The sequence below is a fragment of the Halichoerus grypus genome, chromosome 2 (assembly GCF_964656455.1).
Source record: "Halichoerus grypus chromosome 2, mHalGry1.hap1.1, whole genome shotgun sequence".
NCBI classification, from domain to species: Eukaryota; Metazoa; Chordata; class Mammalia; order Carnivora; family Phocidae; genus Halichoerus; species Halichoerus grypus.
The window spans coordinates 128,563,857-128,585,852 of NC_135713.1; the positions used below are offsets into that span (position 1 = coordinate 128,563,857).

The window sequence follows — 21,996 nt, forward strand, 5'->3', positions numbered from 1 at the left end:
CCAAACATAAGTTGGCATTTGCTTCTTGTCATAGTGATATAATGGTCCGTTCTCTCAGTTCTCCTGTCAGATCATATGGGCTTGTTACGAAAACAGCGCACCCATATTCGCAGGACAGCCCTGAGAATTCAGTACGTACGACAGAGATAGGGTAAAGAGGGAAGTTGGGGTGGCACAGCCACAAAGGAAAACTAACACAGTCTAAGAAACATAACAGTTTAAAAGGGACAAATGACAAAAGCACAGAGTCATACATCAGAATGGAAAATAAAACCTAAATGTTCTTCCATAACTGGAGTGAAGCAGACATTTCGGTAAACCTAGCAACTGTGATTTGAAATGTTGGTGGTCTTCTTTCCTTGTAATTAAAAAAAAAGTATGATTTAATTTTAGCACTTTCCTTTATGCCTTCTTTCTTTTTTCTGAAAGAGTTCCCATCAAATATAAACGTTAACATTACAGGAAGTTTTCTTTTGAAAGCCGTTTACTTGAAAGACTTAGGCAAATGGATTCTATGAAATTCCGTCACTTCCTTCCACTTATTCTGCAGCTTATTTTGTATTGATTAACTGAGAAAGATAACCATGAAAGAAGAGAAAGGAATATACTCATTCTCTTGTTTATATTTATATTTTCATCCACTTTAAACAAAGGCAGCCGAAGAGGCTGTTTCTGGGGCCACTAAGGAATGGGTGCCAAGACTTGGAAGGTAAACTATAATAATTTCTCTTTATTTCTGAAAAATCAGATATATCACGGTCATGGCAAACATGTTAGAAGTAAAATTAACTGAACAAAATCATGTTGAGAATAATAAGTAAATATTAGCAAAATTCAGATTAATGATTGTAGATGGAGTTGAGCAAGCTGATCCTTCCAGATCTAAACAATTTTCTGCACTTAATAGCAACATGATTTATAAGGGATTTTGCAGAAATTAGAGAAACACTCTAATCTTCACGTTTTCCATTTCAAAATGTGAATGATAATCATATTTACCTAATGGACTTTGCAGGAGTAGAATGAAGCACTAAGCACAGTGCGTAGCGCATACTAAACTTAATAAAAGTTAACAATAATTAATAATGATAACGACAAATTGTATGTAATATTATATTAATGTCATTAATTAGTTTCTAGAAGTCTAACCAAAATTCTATTCATTCTGATCTTAACTGATCTATATCTCTTTAGAATTTATTTTGAGATTAGGTTTTTAAATGCTGTTTTTAGAGGAGAGAATTTAGAAAACTGCTACATAGGTTTGTGTGAGCCCAGATAATGCTTTTCTAGGCAATAAAATAATTAGTTCCTGCAGATTTTTTCCAATAATGTCAGATTTTAAATTCAACCTCTTTTAGATTTCAAGAACTTTTAAATCTATGCTTGAAAAAAAAAATCTCAACAACTCAGTGTATTGATAGCACAGTACACTGAGATTTTGTATGAAGATTGCCATTAAACTGAGATTTTGTGTGAAGATTCAGTCTGAAAATTGCAGAAGGGGGGAAACCATGTCCTTTTAAACAATTTGCTGGCGTTAAGGATTAACAATCTAATGCTATTCATGGAAAAAAAAAATCCAACATGAAAACTGTCAAACTTCAGTTGGTCAAATCGTTCTGGCCTACTTGAAGGGTGTTTATGTTTCCCATTGTGAATATCATAGCTCTTTGCTCATTTAGCAGCAAGCTGGCGTTGAAAGGCTGGGCTAGCATTCACAGCAGACTAAAAATATGTTGTAAAAGACCAGCATCTGGGCTTGCACATCATTTAAACCAGACCACATGGGGCAGATGAAGAGAAATAGAGACAGATCTACAAGCTAAATTTGCATACACAAATCAGTGAAATTTAAAGAAAGCATAGTATAGTATTTAAAGTTCATCACCTTGCAGAGAACCAGATCTCTGGATGAAACCAGGGAGAACCTGCCTTTGTGTCTTCTAGTTGGTGTTGTACTTCAACATTGAGGGAAGTGTTAAATGTTTTGTTTAAATTATAGTACAGTTTTGTTCCATTTGGTTTTTGTTTAAATTATTATATAATATATTCCATTCGGTTTATGTATAAAATGACCCTAATGATGCTTTTCATGTATTTTCTGGCAGCATATTTTGCTTCATTTGTATTTTTGAGCCCCCCAAAAATGATATTACAACGTGGTTTTAAAAAGACAAAATTTGTCATATCTACTAATTCAGTCTGATTTATGAAAATGCTAAGGAAATATAAAATATAGGTTATTTCTGGGAGAGTACATGATCTAAAAAATTGACTGTATTTCCATTCTGTCAAGTTTCTATGTGGACATGTCTGGGGAGTTCATGAAAACATCAGATTGGAAGAGGTCTGTGAAGATGACAAAGGGAACATCATTGTCTAATCAAATCTTCTTGTACATACATTGTTGGATGAGAGAAGAGGAGGACAAAAGGCAATAAACTCTCTACATATGCAAATGTGTGAGTGTAAGGATATTACAGTCATTATATTTTCAATAAAGAATCATGACGGTAAATTTCAAGAATCTCAATTTAGGGAAGTAAATAACTAAAATATACTACGTAGAATTCTTCAAAACAGGCTAAAATTTTACTAAATTTGTATTTAACTTTCCTTTCCCCTCCCCCAATTCCTAGCAGGTTTTGTCAGTGAAAAAAACATAGATTTCTTGGTTTTTACTACATCATTTACCAACTCTTTAGCATCTCTTAAATGTAGATGTAAACATAGGTGATAGAATTATAAAAAGAAGAGAAGAAAGAAAAAGGCTGCTTTTAATTTGGAAAAGGCTATGTAGAAAGTGTAGATAAATCCCTATCTTTACAATTATTTTGAATCATAAAATTCTGTAGGCACCTTCTCAGACTTAATTATACACTCTTAGATGACCTAGTTATATAGTTAGATTAATATCACTCTACACTATCAAAAATTACAAAATTACACAATCTTGTAACAAATTGTAAAAAAATTCCCAGTTTTGTTTCTTGGTTTACAGTGTACCAGGCTAGCAGCATTTTGTGTGAGGTTGAAAGCATTCAAATATTTTAGCACTACAGCACTCCTCAGCCGAGTGTTGGAAACTATTTTCATAATGGCTCCTAGAACAGCAGGAACAGATGGATATTTGAAGAAGCCCACCTGGTCTGAGGAACTGAGAAGTCCATTAGTTATTTCAATACAAAAGCATTACAGAACCGCTAAAAGAATATTGTTAGCACAATTAGAGGGAAATAAAAACATTTTACTTTTGATGAGCAATTACAACTTTGATGGCTAAAAGAATTAAGTTTATTTTAGAGACCTTCAAGAATGCAAATCATTCTCATAAATATCAGATGAAAAAAATAATAGCAGAAAAATACTGAGGACATCAGTTTATAAAAATGAAGGGATTTTATATTGCTAAAGAACTAAGAAGAATGGGTTGTGTGATGTTTGAAGAAATACGGCTGAATAGTTGGTTATCTTTGTTTATTAGGGTTTTCATGTTTCAGGAAAGATAAAAACTATAGCTGGGGCAGAGTTTTATGATTCCAGCAATAAATTACTCAACATAATACTGTGAGGCTTGCCCAATACACACACATTATTGTACTTTTGTGTATAATTAAAAAAATAAATAAAACCAACCCAGATTCTGACTCTCCATATAAACTCACAGAAAAACATCTGGCACAGTCTGTAAACAACTGGCTGATAATTCACAGAAATTCCCTTTCCAGAAAACATTTTTCTATTGATTGTATCTAGTGATAAAACATTTCTAGTCTTAAAGATATTTTGTACTTAAACAGTTTGTACATTTTTTTCTTTTTTAATTAGAGAAATCATAGAAGTAATAAATGATGACACGATTATGTCAAACCAACCCAAAAGTGTCTGGGAAAATAATTTTATTTACCCTCAGCTACCCTTGCTTTCAGCCATCAATCCCACTTCCCTCTCAAGAGCTAACTACTAATTACAGTTTGGAGTTTATATTTTCAAACCATTTTCTAGGAGTTTAGTAATATATACAATGTATGTGTGTATTCATAACTGGTTTTTTGGTAAATATCAAAGGGTATCAAAGTATTAATTTTTCTGACATGCCTACATATTAATCATCATGTCTTTTAGATCTTTTCAGTTGGTATGTATATATCTACCTCATTCTTTTAACAGCTACATTGTAACCATTCTCCACATCATGAATATTTTCATTGTTTCTCATGCTCATCATTGCAAATTGCATCCTTACATAAGTATTTGTGTGTGTGTGTATTTACATGCACACACATCTATCTTGTGAAAGACGTGCATTTCCTTTGCACAAAATTCTAGCAGTGGAAAGGCTGAATTTCCATAATGTTCATTTTTAAAAACAATGTGTTTTTAAGCTAGCATTCTATATAACTTCATTGTTTTCATTAAGTAATTCACTCCAAGTAAGCTTTAAGTTGTTGTTTCTTTTTAAATGTAATAAACATATATGTTCTTCAGAGGCAAGGTTTCTGATCTTATATCTATAATGAGTAAAGTGATTAACCATTCCGCTTTCTCTTTACAGAATAAAAATTAGAAAATAATGTAAGCTATTGAACTGTTATCTTTTGAGTAAGTTTAACTATGGCTATATATTTAGATGGGATCTACCTCCTTCATATTCTTCAAAAGAAAATTATTTTTCAACAGCAATAATTTTGATATGAAAATCAAAAGAAAATTAATTTTCAACAGCAATTACTGTGATATGGAAATGTGTATTAATAAATATTTCTGTAACTTTACGAAACATATTAAATTAAACAACTCAGCCAAATATTTACTAATCTTCAAAATGTCAATTAGAATATTTTATTTATGATGTTTGAAATGACAAGGAAAAATTATACTCAGTGGCTTTTCTGAGATAATGTTTTATAACTGAAAGGATTCATTAGCTCTGGAAGTTTGACTTTATGCTATTATTTGTGATTATTTACCTCTGTTTAACTTAAATACTAAAAATAAATTCATTTTTTTGGTTAAAGTGATACACATATCTTTCAATGTTCTCATAATCAACAATAATAAAAAAACTGCATTTATGTTAACAAAACAACCATAGATTTGGTAAAATATAAAGTTAAAATTGAAAATGAGTGAAATACTGAAAATTTTTTATGTATTTACTGAAGGTATTCCACTGATATTAAGATGGATACATATATAACTGGCAGAAGAAAGTGCGAGTTTCTTGAGTTTCATTCCATGTTCTTAATTAACTTCAGACGACTCAAATGACTTACCTTACCAGCGTCACAATCAGTTCCATCCATTGGTGGATCTAGCTTCGTCCTGCATTCTTTCTCACCCTCTACCTTGCACCATAACCCTGTGCAAATAACATGCTGAAAACAAGGCCATAATAACTAATAAGGAGAGGCATCATATTTTTGAGGTGAAGTCAATAATTTTTGAGAAAGCTGTTTTGATAGAACAACAGAAATTGTTTGAAGAAAAATATGCTTTAGGTACTTTTCATATAAACTTATCATTGAAATAGCATATGGCTGATGTATAGTGATGAGAATATTGATACATGAAAAACAGAAAATCTGTTTAATATATTTAAATATTTGTACATTTCTTAAATAAGACACATGTGATTACTCAAGATTAAGTAGCTACAACAGAACAGTGTAGGCTAAAAACCATTATTTGTACCATTCCATGAACCAGGCTGGAAGAATAAAAGTGATGTGTTTGTGGTATGAATTTAGTGCCTGGTGTCCTAAAGCCTGTCCTCACTTACGCTCTGCTTTACACTGAAAGGCCATGGTTAGTATTTCATTATTTCACCAAATAGCTTTGGCCCTTGACACAATACAGACTCTGTTATCAGTCATTTTCACCTCAGTCTGAATGAGTTCTAGGTCTCCAGGATACAATGAACTTTTTCCAGGGAAAAGTTAGAGGGAATAGCAAAAATCCTGGGATAGGGCAGCAGAGACATAGTTAGTAACCGTGAAAGAAGAGAACTCTGAAAACAGGCAGGAAGGAAGACTGTGAGAAACCTAAGCCCCAGCTCCAGTGGCTGCCATCCCAGAGACAGAATGAGGCACACAGGACACATTCACATTTCATAGAAATATGAAATCCACGAGGGACATTTAAAGGTGATTCGAGTAATGCAGAGTGAAGATGACTGCGTTACCTATCCAGATACGTGGAGAAGGTGGAAGAAGACAGATCAATAAAGAGAATAAGTCATGGCAATGTGAAAGGCACAGTCTCAAATAAGATTTTAAAGTAAACAAGATTTTAAAGATTGAAAAACCAAGTCTTGAATACCACGAAGGACGAGGGACTCCATATTTGGAGGGAAAAAGAAGCCACTTAGCAGTTGACCAGCAGGTTGAGAAGATAAAAAGGCTATTTTAGGGGGTTTACTCTGATGGTATAGGCAAAATAGATGAAAAATCACCACAAAGTAAAAATTAGCTTATGACCCAAATTTATTAAATACTTTGGGAAAGATATTTAAATGAATGCTTTAAGCAGTTTAGTTACAATTCTAATACTGAATTTGTCACAAGGCTCCAAATAATATTTTCCTATTCTTTCTTTCTTTAAAAATATAATTTCTCTTAAAAATTATATAATGTATGGCAAGAGTGGGAAATATCCTATTCCCCTTATTTTATCTGCTGTGATAGCTTTCCCGCTTCAAAATACTGCATCCAAATATATTGCATTATATTTAGGAGATGATTTAGCTTAACTTACATGCTTTGTTTACATATAACATTTACCAAAAATTCATCCAGGGATTTACTTTAAAGAATGTCAATGTCTAAATCAAATTGCTTCTCTGCAATATTTTAGACTCTTTCAAATAAACAGATAGGTTTTTTATCATGTACTTTTGTGCACACATTTATATTTGAATTAATGGATCTCTAACCTAAGAATCACAGTTCCTAAATGTATTCTTCCCCTTAATAACTTTCTGTTAAGGTTGTTGTTTAATCATGGGATCAAATGCTAAATTTGCCAACAAAGAACAAGTTTGCTTTATGTGTATTCAATAAATCTTAGCTGTATTATTACATGAGTTATTTTTGCCAAGCTCATTAGTTAACAAATGCATATTGAACAAAAAAGCAAATCTTGTATACTGTAGTTTTATAATAATACTGGCTTACTGAACACTGTTGGTGGTCTAAATTCTGACCTTCCACTATTATCTGCTATTCAAAACAGCAGGTACTCTAATTGATTCCCACTTGAGGCGCTGGGAGCATAAAAGCAAACTTGGCAGCTTTTCAAGATAAGCACAATCATGTAGAATAAATCTCTCAGAGAGGAGATCTCTTTACCCTTTATGTTCTGCAGGTCCAGGGATCTTATGGGAAGTAAATTACAGCCTCATTCTTAAAAATAACTCAGATACAGGATTTCAAACTAAACTGTCAAAAGTAACACAAGAAAATGTTGAAGAAATGGTATGGACTGTTTTCACCTTGAGAAGTAGAATATCTCAGATGTGGATGTGAGGGCTAATATCAAGCCCTTCTTAAGATATTACAAGGATACTATTAAGGGGCAAGGGGCACCTGGGTGGCTCAGTCGGTTAAGGGTCCAACTCCTGATTTTGGCTCAGGTCATGATCTCATGGTCCTGATATCCATCCCTGCCTCAGGCTCCCCACTCCGTATATGTTAGGCTAGAGTCAAATTTTTTTTTTTTTAATAAGCCAATTGCCTTTTTTTTTTTAAAGATTTTATTTATTTATTTGACACAGAGAGAGACAGCGAGAGAGGGAACACAAGCAGGGGGAGTGGGAGAGGGAGAAGCAGGCTTCCCGCTGAGCAGGGAGCCCGATGCGGGGCTCGATCCCAGGACCCTGGGATCATGACCCGAGCCGAAGGCAGTCGCCCAACCAACTGAGCCACCCACGCGCCCCAGAGTCAAATAATTTTTGCAACTGAATTGCTAAAAGCACTTAATGTATCAATTAAGAAAAGAACTTTAAAACTTCAAATTCAAAGCTTTGCATAGGAATCCAGGACAGAAATGCACACCTCAGCTTTTCCTAGAAAACTAATAAATAATAATGCAATATTCTTTTTTAAAATTCTTCCATAATAAGAAAAGACCATTAAAAGCATATAACAGGAATTTGGATGTTTATCTCAAGTAGGCTTTTTTAAATGTTTACATAAAAATACCATATAGTTTAAATGAAATAATTTAAGTGGAAGATTAATTGTCCATGTATAAAAATCATAAATTTTATCTTCAAAGATAACCTATACTCATATCTTTCTTTATAACAAATAGTTACATTAAGATATTCTGAAATTTATGTCAAAATAAAAAAATCTTGGGGTGCCTGGGTGGCTCGGTCAGTTAAGCATCTGCCTTCGGCTCAAATCATGATCCCAGGGGTCCTGGGATCGAGCCCCGCATCGGGCTCCCTGCTCAGCGGGAAGCCTGCTTCTCCCTCTCCCACTCCCCCTGCTTGTGTTCCCTCTCTCGCTGTGTCTCTCCCTGTCAAATAAATAAATAAAATCTTTAAAAACTTTTTTTTTAAATTAAAAAGTAAAAAAATCTTAGGTGCATACATATGGAAGTAACAATTAAATCTTGTACATGTAACTCCTTGTTCTACCACTTATATTATCTTCCAAAATACAATTTCAATAAGTTAACATTTGGTTGCAAATGTAATTCAGTATGGGATAATATTATTAAAAACATTCATTTCCATCACAGATCATCATAGTACTTTTAAGGGTAGAAGAGAAGAAAAAGGGGGAGAAGGGTATTTTAAAACACAGAAAACAAAGACTCTAAGGGAATAATAAAAAGCAGGAATATAGTTCTTTGTAAATACTAATAAAATTGAAAATTAATAAAGAAAAAAGAGAAGGCAAAAAAAAAAAAAACACCCTACTATTAGGAATAAAATGAAGGTATAACTACAGATAATGTCAAGTTTAAACAAATAAAAAGATATGGACAACTTTCTGCCAATAAACTTGACAACTTATTGGAAATGAAAAGATATTTTAAAAAACTTACTAAAAACTTACTAAAACGGACTGAAGAAGAAAAAGAGAAGCAGAACTATTCTGTAACAATAAAATAGCTAAAAGTGATTGTTAAATATCTCCCCACAAAGGATACATCTGGTCCAAAAACTAACAGTCTTTCAAAAAACTTAGATTCTCATTTTATGTGAGCTCTCTAGAGAAGAGAAAAAGAAGGAACACGTTTGAACACACTTACAATATCCAAACTAGACAAGGATTTCAAAAGAAAATGAAAACAGTAATCTACCTTATTTATTAATCTAGATTTAAATATGCTAGATTAAATATGCTAAGTTTTAACAGCAAAGCATTAAAAAAATGCAATGCCATGGCCAAGTTGGGTTTTTCTTCAGAACACAAGGTTACTATAATATCAGAGATTTGATGAATATAATCAAGTGCATCAATAACTTTAAAATCTATGATTTCTATATCTATGGTACAAAGTACATAATGCAATTCAATATCTATTCATTAAAAAAAAAATCTTAGCAAACTAGCCACTGAAAGAAATGTCTTCACAATTACTGGACACCTATGAAACTCTACAACAAACAGCATGAAAAAGAGTGAAATGTTGAAAGTTTTCTTTTAAAATTAGGAAAATGGCAAAGATAGCATCTTGGCACCCACATCAGCAAGTGAGTACATGGTGTATTCAAACTGGCAAGAGGAAAAAAATAACTGTCAATGTAAACTCCTGAACTCAGCTAAAATTTTATTCAAGACTGACAGTTAAATAAAGAGTCTTTCCAGGAGACAAAAACTGAATATTTACCACCAACCAACCTTCTCAAAAAGGAACTTCTAACTGATGTATTTCAAGAAGGAATATGATCTCATAGGAAAGGACTGAAAAACAACAGTGAGCAAAGAGACTGATAAAAATGAGGATAAGTCTAAATAAATGTTGAATATGGAAAGCAACAATAATTGGATTTTAGCCTATGTTATAAAACTTCCTCATAGGGGGAAAAATACTAGAAATGTAGCTCATTTACATCTCAAAAACTTTATCCTTTAACAGAGAAGATTTGGCCCCTGGCAGTCAAATAAGCTTGATGTTTTTTCTCTTTTCCCTCCTCTACTCCAAATATTTCAAGATCTTTAGTGGCAGAAGTTGAGTAGCAGACATGGGGAAAAATGCAGTCCAAGCCCAGCCAAAAAAATAAGGCGGCAAGCTGCAAAGGACTCCTGAACAGAACACATCAGAAAGTATGAAAGAGAGTCAGGAGTGAGAAGAAATGTAGAGAAAGGAAGATTTTCAGGACCTAGTTAATGAAGCTCCAAAGAAAAGAAAAAGAATGTAAAGTAAAAAGGAACTCTCTGAAATATTTCAAAGAAAAATGATGCAGAAATCCCTAGTATGAAAGAGAGAGAAAAAATAAAAAGATTCCCCTTTTGCAATGGTGGAGTCAGTTCCCCAAGGCCAACCATCTTGTAGATCACAACAATCATTTGTGGGCAGAATACAAAAAACAACCACCTGCTGGTTCTGGAGAATGAACAGAGGTAGGTGAACTTTTTAGGGGAGCTGGAGGGATTGGCACAAGTTGCATTTACCACCTTTGTAGCTTTGATCTGACCATGGGCTGTGGTCATGGCATGACACTAAATGGCTAAAGCAACAGTGAGAAACATGCCATCTTTTTAGACTCGTGAAGACAGACACTGCTGTGGTGAAAGCTGTCAAAAACTGACTGGCCAATCTCAAAAGGAAGAGAGAGAAGCCTGTCATCAGCTTGCACCTGACCCACACATCCAGAGAACACACTCCGTATAGGCCAGATAAGGAAAAAGTGGACTGAAGATATGAGCTGTTGTCCACGGTGGGTAAGACAAAGTTTCCAGTTTGAATCTAACACTTAATTCTCTGGGGAGGGGTAGGGGTTGTGGATGAGTGCGGAGAGGAGATACTCTTTAGAGGAATATAACAGAATTCAGAGTACCTGCAACAGGGTCAGCAAACTTACTCTGTAAAGTGCCAAAGAGTATATATTTTAGGCTTGTGGCCATATGGTCTCTGTTGCAACTATTCAACACTGTCACTGTAGCTTGAAGGTGGCCAAAGAGAACATATGAACAAATGGGGGTGACTGTGTTCTAGTAAAACTTTATTTACAAAAGCAGGGAGCCAGTCCCCAGGCCACAGTTTGTAAGAAATTAATGTATTAATATATAATGTGTTAATGTACTCATATTGCAGAACAAAACATGTCTACACAAATATTTATTCACAAATGATCAGAGTAGCCTTACTCATAATAGCTAACATCCCAGATGTCTACTAAGGGGTGAGTTAATAAAGAAAATAGGTTATCTACCAGTGGAATACTATTTACCATGAGAGAAAAAGACTGATTCCTGATACACATAAAAGCATATAATGAATGTATGATTTTTGAATGCAGGGGGAAAACATGGTTTCTCTAATACGAAGTGGTAAAGGAGAAAAAGAGGAAAAATAGAATATAAATATGAAACACTAACACAAAACAGGTTGACAGAATTAAAATTCCAAATAAAACTAATTTAAATAAATGCAAAAATGTTAAATTAGCTGATGAAAATACCAAAAAAAAAAAAAAACCCTATTACATTGGTTTAAACAGAAAAATACTGCTTTTCTCTAGTAGACATATCTATATCTAGATCCATAGTCATAGGTATATTTATATCTGGAAAGGCTGAAGATAGAGGTATGGAAAATATTAGCCAGAATAGAAGTTTTAATGCCAGACAAAATAGATTTTAAGGCACAAGTCATAATAAAATGGAAAAGGAAAAAAGGATCAAGCAAATGAAAAACTGTGTGTATATACCTAGTAATATAAATCAACATTATTTAATATATATAATTCTCTGCATGAATAAATTAAAAAACAAATCCAAAATGTCTCTGGTGCTAAAGAAATATTTAAGCTAAAAGAAAGGGAAGGTACTATATAAGATTTTAATTCCAAAGTAGGGAAGAATGCGTAGAAGATGGAAAAACAAGGAAACAAACAAAAAATATAAATAGCACAACCTTCATGGGAGAATTTGATGGATTCATCCACCTCAAAATTAAGAGACAAAGGACAGTGTATAAAAAGTTAGTACACACACAACAAACACACTACTGCTAAGGCAAAAGGAATTTTTACCTAGAACATAGAACAGCAAATCAGCAAGAAAAAAGCCAGAAAACTGAAAAAATGGGTGAAAATGTAAATAGGCAATTTACAAAGATAGGGACTTAAAAAGATAAAAGCCCATGTCAATAAAAAGTCATGGGAAAAAATGAGTTCTAGGAAAAGAAGTAGCTGGATTATGCGGTCAAGTAAGTTGCCATGAAACTCATGTCCTCACAGACTAGGCAGTGCTAAAGCTCGAAGGATAAGATTTAGCTTTGATTAGAATACGACACATTCAGAATCAATTCCTGGTAGTTCTAACCCACCATAGTTTTACTGCTCTTATAGGAAGGAAGGATTTAAAATTTGCAACTTCATCAATCTTTTTTTTTTATTTTATTATGTTATGTTAATCACCATACATTACATCATTAGTTTTTGATGTAGTGTTCCATGACTCATTGTTTGCGTATAACACCCAGTGCTCCATTCAGTACGTGCCCTCTTTAATACCCATCACCAGGCTAACCTGGCAACTTCATCAATCTTGACAACATGTTTTATCAGTGATGCTATCTTAATTGCCCTAACAATTACTAGCCATCGAGGGCTATTTGATGCCATGTCTTTTCAAGTCCAAATTCCTGTTGCCTCTGGAATTTCACAAGGCCAGATCAAAGACTCAGCCTTTTAGAATTCTTCATAATCTACCTCATTTCAATGGCAGCCTCTTCACTGGATCAAATGAGAGGTTTTAGAAGTCCACTGCCTTTGATGTACCAATTCAATATAAGAAAAATGTGAAACTGGAACTTTCTTCATTACTTTTTTAAGTCACCATATGATTTGATCAAAGCAGGAAGCTTTCTATATGATATAATATACATCCAATTCACTATGTGCCTACTCCAAAACCAAAGGCAGATCCTTAGGTTTCCTGGAGGTCTTCAGGTTTTTAGCATACTTCCTTCTCACTCAAAAAAATGCAACTCTCATGCAGCCACTCCTTACTGTTTCTAGGAAAACACCCATACTTCTGAATTCTGAGCCAGGGTAAGTAAGTTCAGGAAGCTACTATGATGACTTGATGCTGTTTGGAGCTGGCTCAGCCACAAGATGCCAGATGGCCTAGAAGTACCAACTACTTAGGACTCAGGAACCAGCCTTCAAGAAGTTAGCACATTAAGTCAGAAGAGTGAGCTATTATTACTGGAGGTTGAGTTGTTTCACAATCATTTAAACATTGTCTTTATGCCTCAACAGATGTCTATTCCTTTAAACATTTTGCAGATGTAAGTTACGATCCTAAGGGTAAATTTACATCATTAATTAGATCAGCATGTATGTAATGTTGGAGTCTCTAGCACTTGTGTATAACTATCTGTTTACACATATGGAAAGCCATATTTCTTAGCTAATTCAAATACTATGGACCAACTGCCATTGTCTCTAAGACTCTACCAGAGACACACATGTAGAAGAGTTGCTATGAATCCTCACTCCATGCAACCTGATACTTATTTATAATTGATGGGAAATGGGATGATCATAGGATGCCTGATTAACTCACATATAAGATGTGAAACATAAGCCATCTGTACTTATAGTTGGTTTTTGTGTAATCACTGAGTTAATACTGAATAACATTTAGTTTATCTTAATGCTATCCTGATGTATGATACATCCAAGACTTGACTATGAGTGAAAATTTAGAATCATTATTCCATCATTCAACTGGTTCACTTCTTCATTTAACATATATTTTTTGAGCACTGTTTTAGGTGCCAGAGGAACAGTAATAAAAAGGACTGATAGATAATTTCTTCGATGTTACCAAGCCTGTTCTAAGAGACTTGTTTTGTTTATAAAGGCTGGATGACTGACTAGCAGATGTGGTGACTGCATGTGTATCCACGTGTGTGGCTTAACCAGGAAAACTCTCCAATATTCTACACTTCCACAACTATTTCCCTTATATTTTTAAGTTATACCTCCTGACACTTACATGTTCAGGGATTTCCAGATGGCTCCAACTCACAGAGTACCAAATCTTGTGGGAAAAATAAATAAATTACATATTCTCAGACTTCTTTTTACTCCGCTCTTTTCCGCCTTTTCATTTCCACTTTGAAAAATGTCTTCACTGAGCCTCCATGATCTTGCTTTCTCTTGGTTCCATTCCTACCAACAGATGTCTTCAGAGTTTTACTTGTTGGTTTCTCCTTATGTTCCTCGTCTCCAAATATGGTAGTCACCAACTTCTCTGTCTCTCCCTTGTCGTTTTTATCTAACTCCATTCCTGCTGTAGTCATCTAGTATCACATCTTCAATATCACCTACTTATTGATGACTTCCACATAAATATCTATCCCGGACCAACTTACAGCTCTAGCTGGATATTTAATGAGCATCTTAAACTTGAAACATGACTAAAACTTCATTCCAGGGCATTCTGCTTTCTCTTTTCTCTTTCCATATTCCTCCCACAATAAATGCATAGCCTGCTCTCTCACTGCCTTCAGATCTCAAAATAAATGTCACTTTCTCCAGGAGGCCTTCCCAGATCACCCTATAGAAAATAACATCACTCCTACCCTCCCAATCCCTGGTTTTACTCCTTATTCTTCTTACCTGGGTTTACACCTCTCCAAAACATTTATTACCAACTGACATGTTATAAATGTATTTGCTAAAATGTATTTATAAATGTTTTCGCCTGTTTTTTGCAACAAAAATGTAAGCTCCATGAAAGGTGGGGTCTTTGTTTCCTGCTCTATTATTAGTGTACAAAGCTGTGCTTGAAAAGTAGTTGGAACTCAAAGAAATATTTATAAACCAGTGACTATATTTGTAAATAATCTCTTCAATGGCTCTATTGATCTAGGCACTACACTTTGTACTCTGCACTAATTTGGAATTGAACTCATGATTTTCAGGAGTTGTATCAGAAAATGATTGTGGAATCACAGAGGTCCATTCTCTTAGCTCTAAGACTCAGAAAGATAACATAGTCCAACTTTTTGTTTTATAGAGTGTGTCTTAAAGAGAAAAAAATTTTTGACTAAGGCTACACAACTAATAAGAGGCAGAAGCATTATTAAAGACTGGGTTCATGGCCCTCCAACCAGTGTTCTCCAATCAAACCCTGACCCAGAGGTGTTGCTTTTCCACAGCAGTCCAATTCTTTCAGGATTGTTTTAAAAATAATCTTTAAGAAATATTACACACAGATATAAATAAAGAAAAAACTGATTTTATCAATAAAAATGTCAGACACATAAAACTTGAGGGTAAAAAAAGAATATTTCTGAATACCTGAAACTTAATTTTATTTACAAAATGCCTAGTTAAAAATACAGCAACATCCTAGGACACTGAGAAATACAGATTCAAAATCCTGTAATAAACACTTACATTTTCAGAGATGTAAGAAACTCCATGCAGGTAGGTTAGTGAGAAATAACATATAATAGAGGAGAATAGTTTAGAAAAATAAAATAAGTCAATTAAGATATTTCTTAACCCTAATGACGCAGATGCTGTAGCAGAAGAAACAAAGTCAGTTAAATAAACAGGATATGATTTATGATTTTTTTTTTTGAGACACAGAGAGAGCATGTGATGGGGGTGTCAGGGAAGGGCAGAGGAAGAGGGAGAGAGACAATCTTAAGCAGGCTCCATGCTCAGTGCAGAGCCCAATGTGGGGCTTAGTCTCATGATCCTGAGATCATGACCTGAGATGAAATCAAGAGTCAGACACTGAACCGACTGAACCACACAGGCACCCTGGGATCTGATCTATGATTTTAACCCTTAAAGAAGTTTGAGTTCCCTAAGAGGCAGTAAAGCACAGTGGTCAGGATGTACTCCATTGTTTGCATCTGCACCTAACCCTCCCTCCTGATGGGTATAAGAACTTAACAGTTATTTAACTTCTACAGGCCTCAAATTTTGTTTGTAAAATTTGTTGTAAAACAGGGCCGAGTAATAACTATGGCATATAATATCTATAGGAATCAAATTAGATCACAAATATAAATAATTAATGTACTATGAGGCATTTTTTGAGAGTTCAAAATATTGTAGAATGGTAGTAGTACGATTTAACTAACTGCAATATAAAATAATTTCTAAAAGCTCTTAAATACAATGCTTGTGAAAAATAATCTAAAATTTACCAAAATCATGTTTGCGGTTGATCATTTGCAGAGTTTTTCTAACACTTGGGGTGCCTTCTAAAACATGAAAATTTTACATTTATCAGCACTATCAATCCTCTATATCGCATGAACTGAAACTACCTCCCACATAATACTACAATGGGGAGCAGAAAGAGCCTAGTCTGTTTTCCAAAACAATGCTAATCTCAGCACGCGGAAATGTACCTCAAAACACTCGTTTTGCCATGAAGATTTAAGAAAGAAGACTATAACCCACTTTTTTGATTGTCTGAAGGCCCAGAATGAGAACAGTGAACAAGAAGGTCAGGGAGGTATCGGGCAGATTGTGCAGAGCCAAGTTGCCAACTACTGAATCATCACACCTGAGACTAAGTCTCAAGGACCTATAACTTTGCCACATACAAAGTTCCTTGGGAACCAGCTCACAATCACACACCTACACCAGCAGTTCCTTTTTTTTTTTTTTTTTAAAGATTTATGCCTGTGTGTGTGTGTGTGAGAGAGAGAGAGAGAGAGAGAGAGGAGGGGCAGAGAGAGAGAATCTCAAGCAGACTCCACACTGAGCATGGATCCTGACGCAGGGCTCGATCTCACAACCTCAGATCAGGACCTGAGCCCAAACCAAGATCAGTTGCTTAACTGACTGAGCCACCCAGCCACCCTGCCATCAGTTCCTTTTGAGCTCCACTATTGCCAGATGGATTCTATAGTCTACACATTTTTTGACATGTCACATTTAAGGCAGCTCCAACTCCTTCATACATTCACTTATATTAATCTTAAGTCAAACACTCACTGAATGCCTACCATGTGCCAGCCACTGGGCTAGATGCTGGAGAAATGCTCTCTGCCCTCCTGGAGCTTACCCACCAGTGTGGGAAATGGATAAGAAGAAAATGGTAAGTAAAAAACTCCTTGGATAAGAACTACAAAGAAGAGAAAGCATCAAATATTTCATAATGCCGTATGCTTTTTTACTTATAATGGATTTTAATTATGCTGCTAGTACTTCAAAACAGCATTATCTTCAACAAAGCCAAAGTCCTTTGAGGCAATCATAGAAACTTAGGTAGAATGAAATACAACTACCAACTAACTCTAAGCATGACTATCAGTTTATTCCTGCAATACAAAGTGTGTGTGTGTGTGTTGTGTGTGTGTGTGTGTGTGTGTGTGTGTGTGTGTGTTGGGAATAGATGGGAATAGATGGGCAAGTAGGGGATGGGCAGCCAAAAGAAAAAAGAAAAGAAAGAAGGGAAAGTAAGAAGAGCTAAAATTCTTATATCAATTAAGAAGGTCATTTTGCTCAATCTTTCAGACTTCATATTTTCTAGACTGGTACCATTTGCCTCTCTGAATAATTAGTGACCATTTGCGTATTAATATATAGATATTACAAAGTTTACCATCATATATTTACCCCTTTCCTGTAGTTCAACTATTTAAAAATGTACTCTCTAGTTTTTGTTCTGGTAGAACATATTTTTAACACTTTATTTTCAGGGTTAAAAAATATAATTCTTCCTCTCCAATTACATGTTCATGTATCTTTTCCACTATACTTTCACCCAGTTACCTACCATGTAAGAAAGTAAGAGATTTAAAATAGAAGCACTGAACTGGCACAATATAAATACTTCCTTGACTTCAGTGCCCATTTTTGAAATTGAAATTCTTGGGTCATTCCTTCCTGACTTAGATTAAATGTCCACACCTTATTTCTATCACTTCCAAAAGTGCTAGGGGAAAAAATGCAATAACCTTTTCTTAGAAAATCTCTCTTTCCAAGATTGGGGTGCTCTCAAAAGAGCCACAAACTCTGAAATAAAGTTACCTCTCCCACCTCCAATCGATGCTTCTAAACAATGAATGTGAACATACACTTAAAAAATCGCATCTGGACACAACCCTTACCTGCATCTCTTGACAAAAGGAAGCCAATGGCCCAAAGAGAATCTGACATTGCTCGTCAGCGGTGTATGTCATCCCTGGCAACTTGGAGGGAACCATCACGGAATTGACACTCTGGGGGTTTGTTTGTAGCAAGCAGTTACTGGCCTTCGACCTGGCAAAATGCAGATGTGTGTAAAATTTTGAATTTCATGTAAAAACTTGTTATAATTAGCATAGCAACAGGAAACATTTTTATAATGTTAAAAATACGTTCTTACTTTGATTTATAAGTTCTACCGAATATCCATAGAAATCATCCCCTATATGAGAATCATTTAGGTACAACTATATAAGATAATCCTAATAATAATAATATTCAAGTTAACAGAATGTTTTGGATTATAAAGGTCTCTCATAGGTCTTTCAGCTAATCTACATAACACGGTAAGGTGATTATTATTATACACACTTATAAGATGAAGAAGCTCAGACCAGGAGCGTAACTTGCCCAAAAATAATGTGTAAAGGTAAGAAATCAATTATATTTGGGGGCTGAGAGAATATATGGAAGGCTCTGTCGAGTGAGTATTAATAGTACCGATATTTTAGTACTTGACATTGTAATACAACTGCCATTTACGAGGTGACATTTAATTTTATCATGCATCTGATTCTTGTGAAGGCCATACAATATCACGCATGTTCCTTAGGAACTACTCAAGGGTTACTGTTGCAGTGAGGTGGTGAGATTAGATATTACAGGTTCTGCATGCTGTTCTCTACATCATTCACAGAATGTACTGCACATACCTCACACCAGAGTTATGGTATGGTAGAAAACATTGTATTTTGGTGGATTTTAATATTCATTGAACAGAAAAAATAGGCTTGCCAATTGAAATGGTATGGAAACCTGAATAAAATTTATCTGTACAGTGAACTTAGCTAGCTAGGTGCTCCTCTCTACCTTCGTGAGACTTGTGCATACTTGAAGCATCTCTCACTCACTTTGTATATCACGTACTATTTCAACTGCTCCTTTAATACCAAAGGGATAAGTAAATAACAAGGGCTTTAAAATGAAAAATAAAACAATAATAATATTTTTCATTTCTTTTTCCAACCAGAGAGAAACTGCTCCCGCTGTTGAAAGTGGGAAAGACGAGAATGAGGACTATTATAATGGTGACAACGACGTATTAATGAAAAAAATTCAGAGTTTAGAAGTATCACAATGGAAGAGTGGAGCTTTTGTTAAAGAGGTTCTTTGTGATAACGGATGTGCTGAGTGATGAGCAATGAGAATGTTTCCACGGGGAAATTTTGAAGAGGCAATTAAATACTGTGACAGATAATTTTCCAATCTTACAAATCATCTTGCTCATTCTTTTATAAGAAAATGTGGAAACTAAGAAGCAGATGGGTTAAATAATATGTTCCAAATCACACTATGAGTCAGTGGGAGAGCCAGCATTGGAACCGACTGCCTTGATCCTTAATCTGGTGTCCTCCCCACTCTACCGTGCCACCTTCCCTGGTGGGTAGCAGAAGCAGGCACAGGTAAACAATGACAATACAACAATAGTAAATGACCTCAGTACCTTAGAAATCTTTCCAAATCCTCCTTGCTACATCGGGACCATGAAACATCACCAAGATTTTGTCCTTTAATCCATTCACCAGACATGATATGAAGACCATCAGCACATGATGGGTGGTCATTGTCATGATTAATGCCCATGCTGATTCAGAATATAATTAAAATAAAAAATTACATTAGATAAGTATGTTTTAACTTTTTATAATGGCAATAAAATAACAGATAAATACTTAAAATAATGGGAGATGAATTGGTTTAAAAGACCAAAAATAAAACCAGGTTTCAGATTGATTTATTTTTTAAAATTCTGTTATTTTGTTAAAGGTAAATATTTTTATTTAGTAAAAAACATTTTCCCAATCTATCTGGTAAATAACATATTTAGTCACCTTTATCAAAATGATCTGTAGATAAATTTTTCACAGAGTAGTATATATGAAACACATAGAAATAGTCAAGTTTCTATTCAACCATACAAAATTCTTGTTCTTGCCTGGAGATCCTTTATTCATACCTTCTATCAAATCTGAAACCACATTAAAACTATTATTTTCCCCATCTGCTTCATTAGACTGCCTTCTTCCACTCATCATATAACAAAAACTGTCCCTGGGAAACCTTCCCATTCCTGGCCATCTTTATTTTTTCTAGTGAATCTTGAAGCTGTTGCTTTAAGTTGAAACTCTATTTAAAAATCTGACTTATCTCCAAATGGATGTACTAGGAGAATGTTAAATTCAGTATGTGGAAAAACTGCTCTCACTATTTTCTCTTTCAAACCTCTACTTACTCCTATATTCTTTTTCCTTCACTCTCTTCTTTGTGCCTTTGCTGGCCACCCAGTCTGCCAAATCAAGAATCTTCAGGTCATTTATCCCTTCTCTCAGATCATCATCCCCCCAGGCTATTTTATTTACTCCGTGTGAGAGGGCAAGTCCTGCCAGTTCTACTTCCCAAATATTTCTCTCATCTGTCACCTCCTTTCAATTCCTTTGTTACTATTAAAAAGGATTATAAAGTATTTAGTCTCAACAATTATTACGGCGTTACTGGGTTCCGGGGCTCTAATCTTTACCAACATTCTCTCTTCTTCTTCTACTCTGCCCCAGTGAAGTTAATTTAAAACACAACCCACTGCCATTACCTTCCCCATTACCCCTATGGCACTTCCCAGCTCTCTAACATGGTACAAAGTCTCTTTATCTTCTTCCAAATCCTTTACTGCATTTTCTTTTCAGTAAATGATTTCTCGTGTTGCAAACAGTATGTTCTTTCTTATTCTTTTACAATTAATTGTCATTTAGCATTTTCTGTGTGTCACACACCATACAAACGGGTTTATAAGCTGGAATTAAAGACTCTACGAGGTAGGGACCATTAAAACCCCATTTTTGCTGATGAGAAATAACTTTCCCAAGGTTCTACAGTGAGAGAGTGGGAAGTGGTGAAGTCTGTAGCGAGGTGGCCGGCTCTAGAATCAATCACGTGACGGGCCGCGATACATTTGGCATCTACGAATTCCATTCCCTCTCCTGCCCTGTCCAAGGTGTCTCTCCTTCAATGTCTTTGCCTGGATAAATTCTACTTCATCTCCAAGGATATTGTTGATTACCTTCATGAGGTTTTCTTTCACTAACTTCCATCTTATGTATGTGTACTCTGTCCTACCATCGGATTCTGCGGACAACGCTGTTACTGCATTTTCTACATTGCATTATCCATTTTAACTTCTGGTTAATGCTGCAACTTCTTGAGGGTAGGAACTTGCTCATCTCTCTAAGATCATGGCATACTGGAATCATACTCTATAAACCGTACTTAAATGCTGAATCAAGTCACCATGTAGAACCACTTCTATTGCAGGAAAACGTTCATATAATCCACACTGAATTCTCATAGTGAAGGTTAACAGTGAAGACACAGGAGGAGGAAAGGTTTGATTTTGTACAGGCCAAGTTTGAAATGATGGCAGGATAGTCAAGGGTTCCCTTTTCTCATTTTATATGATCTAGATAATAAAGTAGTCCTTTATAGTAAAAATAACAAAGAGCTAAAATATCTACATTATATTTTAAAATGTTAATAAAAGAATTGTTGTGGAAGCTGCTAAGGGAAATCACAACTAGACTACGTAT

The 21,996-nt window shown here is 34.9% G+C and overlaps 1 protein-coding gene across 1 annotated transcript in view; it reads right to left on the reverse strand.

Annotated features, from left to right (window-relative positions):
* The window catches only part of ADAMTS19 (ADAM metallopeptidase with thrombospondin type 1 motif 19), a 248,696-nt gene that overhangs the window by 90,013 nt on the left and 136,687 nt on the right, over window positions 1-21,996 (reverse strand). The window contains exons 9-11 of the mRNA XM_078067553.1: window positions 19,863-20,003; window positions 18,283-18,433; window positions 5,280-5,381 (exon numbers count right to left, since the gene is read on the reverse strand). Of these exons, the coding sequence (XP_077923679.1) occupies window positions 5,280-5,381; window positions 18,283-18,433; window positions 19,863-20,003 (394 nt within the window). The remainder of the gene's footprint in view (window positions 1-5,279; window positions 5,382-18,282; window positions 18,434-19,862; window positions 20,004-21,996) is intronic.